Source organism: Meles meles, chromosome 20, assembly GCF_922984935.1.
Source record: "Meles meles chromosome 20, mMelMel3.1 paternal haplotype, whole genome shotgun sequence".
Taxonomy (NCBI): Eukaryota; Metazoa; Chordata; class Mammalia; order Carnivora; family Mustelidae; genus Meles; species Meles meles.
In genome coordinates this window covers 23,843,568-23,856,191 of record NC_060085.1, presented here as the reverse complement: position 1 = coordinate 23,856,191, position 12,624 = coordinate 23,843,568, and the positions used below count along the sequence as shown (strand labels likewise).

General features: G+C 43.4%; 1 protein-coding gene across 1 annotated transcript in view; it reads right to left on the bottom strand.

Annotated features, from left to right (window-relative positions):
• Positions 1–12,624, bottom strand: part of CACNA2D3 (calcium voltage-gated channel auxiliary subunit alpha2delta 3) — an 859,411-nt gene that overhangs the window by 228,005 nt on the left and 618,782 nt on the right. The window contains exon 15 of the mRNA XM_045989865.1: positions 430–501. Within this exon, the coding sequence (XP_045845821.1) occupies positions 430–501 (72 nt within the window). The remainder of the gene's footprint in view (positions 1–429; positions 502–12,624) is intronic.

Here is a 12,624-nt window from a genome sequence, read left to right as displayed (position 1 = left end):
CCTGTCAACACCACAATTTGGGGCTTCTAGACTCTAGAATTGTGATAATAAATTTCTATTGTTTTAAGCCATCCCATTCGTGATCCTCTGTTACCACAGCCCAAGGAAACAAATACAAGGCTGGTCACTAAACATCGGGGAGGGGTCATCCCACCATACATGAGGATTCTTTCTGGGTTTTGCCTTCTTCTGGTCACTTCACACCTAATTTGGGAAAAGTGCTTCACACTGTCACATGACACCTGTCAGAAGTCCTCTCATCTATTCTTGCTGTTGTGATCCTAACAACAGAATTAAAAGTGAGGACAAGTGATAGATCCCCTACTCTTACTTAACATAACTATGGAAAGGTCACCAGAGCTTGAGTCAGAGGGTGTCTGAGATGGCCACCCTCCTAACATCACGCAGGAACACAGCTGCTGTACTCACGGTTTCGTTCTGCTTACTAAACACAGGCATGGCAACCGTGGTCATCAGGACGAGGCCCTGATCATCGGCAAGCTGGATGGAGAGAGAAGTCAGTTACCCGAGAATGATCTAGAAACCACAGATGGCTGGTGGCCATGGCCCTTGACCATCTCATCCTTTCCTGACCAGGGCCATTGGGAATGGACAACAGCCCTCTCAGGCTAGTAACCTAGAAAGAGTACAATGTCCCTCTACTCTGACTAGCAGTTAAGGATCCCCATCCATGGCTGGGGAAACAAAGTCAGTCGCCGTCAGTCAAAGAAAGCCCGGTTTGCAGCTTAGTGATTCACTTCATTTTATGATCACAGATTGATTTTGTCCTTTTGCTTTGCAGACATTTATGTGCAATAAGAATGCTTCTCCTTAATCTGAAAATTGAGGATCAGAAAACATGAGCATGAGGGGTTTTACGAGTTGCCCCTGCTGGAAACAATGGAATCTGGAATCATTTATTCTCCCCAAGGTAGCTGAGTCAAGGTCTTCTGGTACCTCTACACATCTCTGTGCGCCAGTCCCAGACAGGAAACAAAAGAAAAACAAAACACAACAAATGACTTTATCATCTGATCCCAAAATCACTGCTAAGAAGCTAAACATTTGTCCTGGAACAACAGCCCTTGAAGGAGGGCAAACGATACCCTTCTGGGACCATCTGAATTGCATACAAATGTACTGAGACCAGCGCCACATTTGCTTTTCACACAGGGTTCGGAGACAGGCAGGAACCCTACTCTGCCCCAATAACAAATGGGGAAACAGAGTCCTGCACACAGTAGGCTTGGGTCCAAGACAATCCTGGTTTTAATTCTCAGCTTTGAGTCTCTATTAACTGTATTTGTTAAGCCTCCATATCCTCATAGGAAATAATGCCAATTATTCCCCAGCATTGTTGCGGTGAAGATAAAATGTGACACCGCCCAGCACGGTGTCTGGCATAAGGATGTGCTCAAAGAATGTTGGCTTCTTCTCCATGCCTACAAGGTCACGTGGCTAGTAAGTAACAGAGTCCAGAGTGAGACCAAAGCATGTGACACTTCCCACAGGGACCAAAATTACCATGGCAAGTCTGGTGGGAGAGAGAGCCTTTCTAGTTTTGTGGCCCATTCTGGCCTCACTCGAAGCAATCTGTGAACGAGAATCTACTATCTCCAGTGTACGGTATATTCTGATGTCTGAGTACTTCTCCATAGTTTTAGTTCCACAGAAAAATCAGGTATTGTTCCCTCAATCTTCTTGGGAAGAGACATTTTAAAGAGAAGATTCTAAAACCTAAGGGTCCCCATAAACTTAGATGTCCATGGACTGGCTGCCCTTTGGAAAAAAGGTCTTCAAACTCAAGCCATCTTCCACCCATCTTGTTCTTTCAACAGATTCTTCAAGCTGTAGGGTATAATATGGCTCACAGAACAGCAGCATGACTGCATTAGAAATGAACAATCCTGACCCCCCACTCTAGACCCTCCAATCTGAATGTTTTAATAATTAGTATGCATATTAAAATTTAAGGAGTGTTATTATAGGGCAATCCTTTCTACCATCAATACTCATGAGAGCTAAAGAGAAGTTTGTAGGTGTAGGGAAGGGCTCCTACCAGAGACAGATGGGGCCATGATTTAGCCATCTCCGTCAAAGTGGACCTGTATTCCTCCATGACTAACGAGATGAGGCAAGAATCACACGTTCATTCAAGGGCTGGGAATTTATGGTGTGATGGATAATTTTTATGTATCAACTTGGCCATGGTGTGCAATGTTTTGAACAAACACCTGTCTAAATGTTGCCCTGAATGTATCTTTCTAGATGTGACTCACATTTAAATAAGCAACCTTTGATTAAGAAGATGACCCTCTATAACATGAGTATGTCTCCTCCAATCAATTCAAGGCTTTAGGAGGAAAAAACCGGTCCCTGAAGGAAGAAGGAATTCCACTTCCTGACTGCCCTCATCCCCTCCTGCTGGACTTTCCAGCCTGTGAATCCACCCTACAGATTTCCGATGTGCCAGCCCCCACGACTGTGCGAGGCAATTCCTTACAGCTAATCTCTCTCTCTCCCCCACTCCATATATATGACGTGTATCCTACAAAGAGAAAAATGTATCTATGCCCTATGCTTCTCTTTCTCTGGAGAGCCCTGACTGATACACGTGGTAATCATGTAATCCATTATCTGGGCCAGCTAATTTGGATCTGAGAATAAGATAACAAACTTGCTACTACATCACAATATTAATACCTAAATAATATTAACCATGAGATGATAATGATAGTTTGCGAAGACATGGTTCCAACATCTTGCTAAAAGTACTTAAAGTATCCTATGGCCACTGTTGGGGGTAGGGAAGGTCATTTTCAAAGGCAGAACCAACCCACAGTAAACACCTCTCTTAGGATGGGAGATCTCCCCATATTCCGACTCTTTGATTAATCCTCAATGCTATACAGAAAACTGATTTGAGCTGATCCATAACCCTGGGCAACTTCCACTTTGCAATCAAAATTTCAAGCGATGCCAACATGTATCATGGATGAAATCAAAACATACCACTGACAGTAATGAGAAATGAAGCTTTTTCCTGCAACCAGTAAGAATCAGTTGTAACTCGCTCGTAATTGTTCTGGCACAGGTTCAAGATCATGGGAAACTGACTTCCACATATTAAGCCAGCATGCAGTATCAACGTCACTGAGAAGCTAATTCTAAAAGTAATTATGGCTCGTCATTACCTTACCAAAAAAAAAAAAAAAATCCCCATTATGTTACACGTGTACTGAAACCCCTCATTTTTTAACCAGCCTCCAGTAAACAAAGGAACTGCCATGAGCTTGGTCTAGCCACTGTGCTGGGAGGACATGTGCTCTCTCCCGGGGGCAGTTCTGGCCCCGATCTGGACTAGCTTGGTCAGAACCTGAACCCAGAACCTTCTCGATGTGTACAGCTCACCAGCACGGCCACGAGGGCTGGCGGGACCTGGGAATATTCGTGTGTGACGTTAAGATGTTCCTCTGCACCCACGAGCTCCGTGTCTTCCAGTCTCTGCAGATCTGGGTTCTGTGAAGCTTGAACAGTCCATGGAGGAGAAACATGAACTTGGAAGTTAATGTGCACTGTGAGCACTTTACGATCGAAACGCATTCTGCACTCCTGCCACAGGCAACAGCAGTCAGTGGCCAAGGCGCTGTGTCCAGACCACCAAGCAGGAGTTACGGAGCCAGCTGCAGCCAGACACCCTCTGTCCCCACACGCTAGGGGGTCTCTGCTTTTCTGTGCCCCCCAACCTGTACTGGCTGCTGAGGCAAGAGCTGCTTATGATTCATGCATGTGGCTTCCAAGAAAAACGCAGACACAGAGTCAACATTCATGTTCCAGAGGGTAGCAATGGGGGAGGGAGGTCACCATGGTCCATCTGGGAAAAATCCTATTAACTTAAATCCAAGTGGGAATCCTAAAATGCCATTCAATGGCATTCGCCTAGGCTCTGAACAGGCCTCCGAAATGCTTGGTGGTGCCACTCTATTGTATAATACCGTATGTTCCTCCATATCCTTCATTTCCTCTGCTACAAAATGGGGGCCGTTCTGGTATCAAAGGAAATGAGGAATAATAATACCAAACATCTGGTTTATAAAGCACAAACTTGCTCAACAGACTGACTGCTTCCTGTCAGCTTCCCAAGTTAATCATGCATGTGGGCTTGTATGAATATGCATTTGGAGTCATGTGTGAGGTACACGCAGTGGGGCTGGGGCTCCTTCTACTCCTGATGCTCGATTCATTTCCCGCCAGTGGCACGGGTTGGCCGCGCAGACCGCACTCCAGTGTGGGCCCAGACAGGAGGACCACCAGAGCTGTCCGTCCGCGTTGCTGTTCTTCTGGTCATGACCGTTCATCGATTCCCTTGGGAAATGTTCCTTGGGCACCAGCTTCTGTGCCATTCAGCTCTGTTCTGGAAGATACCCAGGCAGGAGACATAGGTCTTACCTGCCCGAAACCCCAAGTCCCCCAGAGGAGACGAAAATCAATGGGACAGAGGGAGAAATGCTGGCCTGGCTGGGGGCGGGCGCACTGGCTCTAGTCTCGTGACCAGGGGAGCTCTCTTCTTCAGGACTAGCCGGGACTAAAGTAAAAACATCCAGGAGCTACTGACATCTGTTGGGGTTTTTATGACAGATTCAGAATGTTTCCTGAAAACCCGTGCAATGACAGCTGGCACAAGTTCCCTGTGGTAGAGCTGTTCATCCATTTGCTTTAAACTTAAGAATATGTATCAATGGAACAATGAAGGGGGAGATATTTTTTAAAACTGCCCAGTACTTCCCCCCCCTTTTTGAAATATTGCTCCCTTTCTTTAGAGAAATCCTCTTTATCTCTTTCTTCCACAAGGTTCTCTTGGCAACTAACCTCTACCATCCTGCATGTTACTGGGCATCACACCCAGGCTGAGCCAGCCAGGGCACTACACACACACATACACACACATGCGCGCACACACACATACACACCCGCTGCCCAGGACACCCATTTTTTTGTTTTTGTTTTTGTTTTTTTTTCTCTTTTCCTATCCAGACTTAATAGAAAAAACTCTGTCCTTCCCTTTGTGGATAAATAGAAGAATGTAAGTCTGACAACCAAGTCCTTTCCCCATAGAAAAGGGGCTGGGAGAATAAAGTCAACCCAGAGACAGGAGGAGAAATGTGTGTGTGTGTGTGTGTGTGTGTGTGTGTGTGTGTGTGTGTGTGTGTGTGATGGGAGAGAAGGAGGGGCAAGGAGGGAGGGAGAGGGAGTGAGGTAGGAGGGGCAGGGAGGGAGGGAAGCAGTCCCTGGATGCCTTCATCCCTAAGCTCAACTCCACCAAGCTGTTTTCCATTATTGGGTTCCTTGTGGCCATGTTTTTTTGTTTTCCCTTTTGCCCAAATGAGCATGGATTGGATTTGTAACTCTTATAACAGAAGAATCCTAACTTGCACAAGCGCCCATCTTGATCATAAATGAGGCAGGTAGTTCTAGATTCCCACGGATCTGGTCCCAAGTGCCTTGTACAGCCCACACATGGAGACACTGCTGAGGCCAGAAAGGCCAAAGGGAAGATGGTCCCAACAACCTCAAGATGCATGGTTGGGTGTCCTTTCCACAACAGAGGAAATTCATACTGAATAGCAATGAGCAATATTCTGGGGGAAACGAGGACTCTTTATGATGGCATCAAAACTATTGTTGTTGACTTTGTGTAAAGCTTTTATAACGAATAGACATTTGCCTACTTTGAGTACTTGAGTGAGGAGTTGCAAAGCCCGAGTCTGCTCTGGCAGGGATGCAAGAACCTGCCAGGAAAGAGGACAGGAATGGAGGCAGGTTGCAGCCACTGCCGGGTCCCTGGCAGGGCCCTTTCCATTGGGACCAGCTATGGCTTCAGGGATGCCCGTGAGGGATCTCCACTCACAGGAAGCTTGCCAGGACCAGTGGCAGGACCTGAGTCCCCTGAAGCTGGAGGCCTCTGGGGATGAGGGCCAACCTCTTGAGAAATGAGGTGAGCTGGAGCCGGGCCCTCAGAAGGGATTTGAATGAGGTAAGGGCAGTGTGACTGATGGCCTATTTGAGGGCTGACAGGTGTTTTTCAGCAGAGCTTTCTGCCATCACTGCTCAGCCCTGGAGGCTTGGGCTCAAAGAGAAGTTTGTGCAGAAATGGGGAACTCAGCTCAGGAAGAGAATGGCTCCAAGCCAAGGACAAAGGCCAACTCACCAACTCTTCTCAAAGATTATATTTCTTCTCTATGTTGCCCCTTTTATGTTTATATGTTTTTCTTCTTATTAAAGTCAAGCAACATATTGACTATGTTAATGGAGTACATCATATAAATGTATACCATAATACTTAAATATTTTATACATGTGTACATAATCTGTGAGTACACAGCTGGGTTTCTGCTGCCTTCCTTCTAACACCTGGCGTGAACACCAACCTGCACTCCATGAAAAGACACTGCCGCCATCTAGTGGCACTTGATATGAATTGCAGGCACAAGGCCCTGGAAGATGAGCCTTTTCCAGAGGATAGCCTTACCAATAAAAATGTACTTAAAAGGCAGGCGATGTCACTTAGTTCCCCACCCAAAGGGAAAAGACAGGCTATATAAACTCATGGTTCTGTTAATAACCTGTAGCTTGACAGAGAAAAAAAATAGGACCAAGAGGTGAAAAAACACAGCTGCGTACATCTTTAAATAGAAGTTAATTCTATTTAACCTGCAAGGTTCTGAGAATGTGACAAGGGAGTGCAGGAAGGGGGAGGTTTTCTCTTTCCTCTCTCCATGAGTTTAAGTTTACCAATGATCTGGGAATCCCTGAGAGCCATTCTTTTGGTAGCACATGATGAGGGGCAAAGGGAACAAGATGGGAACAAATGGCAGCCAGGTCCTTCAGTTTTCACACTGTGGCATGGGGAAGGCCAACAGTAGAAAGCCACCAGAATAAAACTGCAAATTAGTGAGAGCACCAGGGAAGGCAACAGGGAAGCAGAGACCTGGAAAAGGGCACATGAGCAGAGTATGTGGCTATGTAGAGACCCTCCATAGGAACAAATCCCTGAACCTTCCCTCCTATTCCCAGACCAAAAAGTCCTGTATACCTATCCTTTTGATGCCCATCTACAGTCCCTCCCCCAATTTTCCCACTCCTTCCCTCATCCCAACATCCCTTATCTTCAATATTAATCAGAGACCAGGGAAAGAAATCTAATAAGAGCCATACTCAAGGAAGGGTCTTGACTTTCTGTCCTGGAGACACCTCCTGCTGGAGATGTAGACATGCTCCAGAGGAAGAACAGGTGAAAGTCACTGAAATGTGGAAACTAAACCCTATTGGTGCACCTCATGCTTGAAAATTATCTGTGCACAGTATCAGCATTATCTGCTTGGCTGATGTTAACATCATCTGACTCTGAACTTTATTCTCATTTAGATCTCCACAGTTGTTAGCAATAATCGTGAAGTTTACTAGCTGTTTCAATAGTGATCAGTTTTAAGTGACAGGCTTTATATACCTATGGACATTTAAAAATACATTTGCTTAATAACCTAAAAGGCCACTTTGAAATGAGAAGAGAAAGAAAGAATAGCTTGTTCCAGTGATAAAGCCAAAAGATTTCTAAATCATCTTTGGTAGTCTATCTCTGTATCTTTGATTTTTTTTCTTTAATCTCCTTTCTGTATGGTTGAAAATTTTAACAGAAAGAACATCCCCATTAATTTTCATCTATAGACAGCATTTTATAAATAAAATCACCCAACAGCATATGTTTGCAATGAAATTAATGCCTTAGAATAAATAGTAATAATAATCCTATTCAAACAAATCTTTTTGCATAAAGATCAAAATACTTCTTTAAACAAACTATGGTAATACTTTGACATGAAAATGCTATGAGGATAAAGTTTTTATATTCTGAGCTATAAACATATTTTTGGTTATCAGTATTTTAGGTGTTCTTTATAGTAAGAGGTTTAAAAAAGCAGGCATTACTATTTTTAATTGAAGAGCTTGTTCTTTCAATGTAAGCAATGTGAATTATCTGCCTTTTATGGTGCCACTCAGATGAACTGCGACCCTTTAAAATCTAGACAATTTGAGAACACCAACCATTGTTTAGATTCTCATTTGCACTGGCATCTTTCAACATTTGTGGAAGACGCCTGGATCCTAAATAATATAAGGCATTACAAAGTAGAAAGTAGACAAATAAGAAGAAAGTGGAAAATAAGAAGAAACAAGAAGAAGTGACTCTTCCAAGTAATATTTCCCCCTCACTTTGCATTTGATTGTCTTGGTAAAGGTCAGTCCTCAGTCCTCGAGGATGCTCCATAAGTGATATTTTGCTTTTAGCCAAGACATATTCACTTCTTACTGAATCATTATTATTACTCGCATCTGAGATTTGGAGATCCTGAATTCTTATGAGATTTACTGTATTTTAAGTTGTCTCAATTCAAAAACAAACAGATTTCCCTCTTTGAACTTTGTATCCTGTATGAACTCAACTGTCGAATTTGTTTGTCCTCTCTTTCTCTTCTTAACAACCTGAAGACAACTTTGTGAGTGATAGTGTTGGATAATGTTGGAACATCCATATGAGAATCTCAGAATGAATTTTTCCTAATAAAGTTGTTACTATTTTGGAAAAATTTTATGTTGTTTCCTCTCTTCCCAGCAATTCTGAGATATGTCTTTAAGCAGGGAATACATTTTATGAGGAAACATCTAGACAGAGGGGAGATGCGGTCTTTGGCCAGGACCACATTATATAAGGAAACCCATGGGCAAGACAATATTACAGATCGACATATCTGAAAGCTGTTTTAGGAACTGCTTTGTTTGTTTATTAGCACACAACATGCCTATTTCAAGACTGTCCCAGAATAATGACAATACAAATTACCGTGGGGCATTGGATTTTGGCTAATATTCATGATGGGCTATGACACATGACTGGCCTCCACCCCTCAGTATAGCAGAACATTTATATTTTCGCAAATGTGGTTTAGACACCTCCCAAATAGATGCTTGAACATACAGCCAACTCTTAGAGCTCTAAGGCCCCGGAATAAAACCTTCCCCCTGTTTAAAGACCCCCTGAAATGTCACTTCCTCCATAAAACCTTCCCTAACGAAGTGGAAATGGAAACCAGATGTTCTCAAACTTTACTACAAAGATAATCATATTTACTCTACAACCTAAGATACCATCTAGGACCAAATTTGTGCAAACTGTTAATACAGCAGTCACTGAACACCATCACTGGAAGAAAAACTGAAAATTCTGGAGGGCTTGTAAACTATAAGGGCAGAAGCGGGGAATGATCCTTTTTAACTACAGCATTTAGCATAGATCTGGTACCTAGGAAGCCCTCAGCGAACGATCCTGGAAAGAACGGATTCCGATCCTGCCCTTTTATTTATTTTATAATTGAGGCCCAAGGAGGAAAAGGAGTCATGGCGATTTGGTACCAGGATTTGGGCAAGCCTGTCCTTTTCTATCCTGGGGCCTCTGCTCACTCCTGGCTCCTTCACTTAGTGTCTGAGTATGCTGGGCCTGCCCCAGCATGATGAGACTGTAAGGAGGCTCTGAGCAGCTGGGTGCTTACATGCCACTGCGGCTGGTAGAGACAGAGGCTCATGTAACAGCTTAGTTGAACACTATGACCTCTCTGGAAACAGCACAGGGAGAAGAATCAGCTATAGAAGCATCTGGAATTAAATCCCAGTGCCGGTTACCCAAACTTACTGAGTCAATTTTATTTATGCATCCTTCTCTTCATCCATCCTTCTGTCTGTCCATCCATCCGTCCATCCATCCATCCTCCATCCATCCATTTGTATCTATTCCCAAACACAACCTGCTAGGACTAAACACTGCTTTAAATGTTTTTATATTTATGTAGCCTCAGACTTAACCCTGACACAGACCTTGCAAAGTGTCCATGAACATCTGGTGGGTGAAGAAATAAAGGCACAAAGGACCTGGCACCTGTTCAAAGAGCAGCAGGGTGGGGATTTAGGCCTTGGACCATCTGATGCTAGAGGCCCTGTCCCAATCACTGGACCCTCAACCTCCTTTCTGTGAAGGACAAAGATGAGCGTTTTATCTATAGCATTTAGCATAGATCTGGTACCTAGGAAGCCCTCAGCGAATGATCCTGGAAAGAATGGATTCTGGTCCTGTCCTTTTACTTATTTTATAATTTTCCAAGGAGGAAAAGGAGTCACAGCAATTTGGTATCAGGATTTGGGCAAGCCTGTCCTTTTCTATCCTGGGGCCTCTTTTTTGCCTTAAGGAGCCTGGAGTGCAGTGAACCACGCTAATCATTGCTAAAGTAGGACTATCGTCCACAGTTCTTAGGAGGATTAAGTAGAATTATAGATATAAAGCCTCCACTACAGTTCCCGGCACATTCCACAAGGACATATGCTCTCATCAGGACCATTCTAGGGGAGAGGAGAGGAGTCGATTAACTCCTCTGGAACTCATCCCCTGCTCTACCAAATTAGAACACGCCATCCATCTCTCCATTTGAACTGCATAAACAAAATGGAGAAATATTATTCCTTTATCCCATGGTAGAACATCATGGCTTTAATAGGCAAACAAAAGGCCTTAGGAAGCAGCTGGGGCAGGGCGGGGGCTGGTTATTGTAACTGTGAATACGGAAGGAGGCTAGAAAGGAAGCAGACTGGGAAGGGAATTGCGGGGAGGAAGGGGCCGGGAAAGAAGGGACAGATGCTGCAGAAGCACTCAGCCTGCAGAGTAGTTACTGTCTCCCAGGCCTGGGCCAACATGGATGGGGCCAATCCAAGCACACAAGGGCTCATGACTCAGCAAGTGGTTCAGTCCTGTGAGTCATTTCTGGAAAAAGAAAGTCCATACCATGGCATTAGTCCTTCACCTGACATTTTTCTACCTCATGAAACTAGGGTGGGTTTTCCAAAATCCTTCCAGTTAATTTGAAGGGATAAACATCTAACTTTCCGTTTTTGAACTTGTTAGTTGTGTTGCTGTGCAGGATTGCACAGCTGCTCGGGCTTAACCCCAGAGGGTCATTTCAGTCGAACCGTCTGGCGTGAGTTGTCTGGAAGCTCTCACAGAGTCATCCCTGCAGTTCTCCTGGAGCCTGGCTACATTAGGATTTGTAATGACTATAGAGCCATTAATTGGGGGTCTGACCAGCGAATAACATGACTGGGAAAAGGATCAGGCAGCTGAACTATGACCGGACTAACAAATACGTGACTCCTTTGATAAAGAAAAAAAAAAACTGTAAAGGCAGTTGCTTCATTAACATTAAAATCTCATTGCAATGGGCAGAAATGATAAGGTAGATGTATTCTGCCAGCGAAAACTAGAATAGTGCGCGTGAAAACATTATGCTAAAAAAAAAAAAAAACTTGAGAAAGGCAAGGCTCTGCCTATGAGTATATGGTGTGTGTGTGTGTGTGTGTGTGTGTGTGTGTGTGTTCTCTTGAGTAATTCATGGCATTTTCGTACCACACTTGCCACACAGGAAATCTCTACCAATGAGGACACACAAAGTCAGGTTAATATCATTGACGGTGATTTGGTATTGATTTCATATAGACTTGGCTTAGATTTACATTTTGACATAGATTTGGTTTCCGGATGAGTCAATGAATGCACTGATTTTCATTAGCCCTGTGTCCAAATGAATGGTGTTCCTTCCGGTGCATACCTTCTCACTTCTTCTCTCTTACAGAACTCACAGAAACACAGTAATGCAAGCACAAAATAAATGCTTTCCTCAAGGAACCCCACACTTCCTGGGTTCTCTGATTCTTTTCTTCATGAATATATTCCATGCAGGTATCCCTTAAATGATACTCTCTCTTCCAGGGTCTTGACCAATAAGGGGTAGATTCATAGGCTGCTTTCAGGAAACACATCTTAAGTGTGTCACATGATAGATACAGTTGTTCTAAATCTATCCATAAATACAGAGGAACCCTCAAAATGGCAATTCTTTGAGCTCATGATCGCCCTTGGGTCAATAAGCAAGCCTTGGAGAATGGCATCTAGAAGCAAGGAAATCAGAACATCAGGTGTCCTCTGATGTCCTCTTCAAGACAGTTCCTAGGCTTGACATAAGTCGTGCTGACATTAATGCCACCACAGACAAATTCATTGGCTTTGTGAAACAGCTCTCCTCAATCCTCTGTCTTCCTTTCTGTGCAGAAGAAAAAAGGGTGTATATATTTATTTGGGGGAGCTAAGAAAGTGGCAATGAAAACAGTTTCTTCAAGTTTCATTGTTTTTACTCAGATGTTGCTTTGACTTTCAAAAGAAAAGGCAGTTTCATTTTAGTAATGTTATGAGAAGGGTTTGAATTGTTTTAACACCTCAAGACAGTCATATTTTATAGTTACGCTTGATTTAAATAAATAGTAGAAAACATTCACATATCTTAAATCCATGAGAATTTTTTAAAGAAGACTTTGAATTCCTAAGACATTAAACATTAAGTCTGGGACAAGAAAGCATTGAGATACAAGGGATCTTTAAATCAATTCTTGGTTTTTGGTTTTAACAAAAATACCTACTTTTTTTTTTTTGAGAACATCAGATTACCTCAGCATTTCAAAACCATTTCTAAT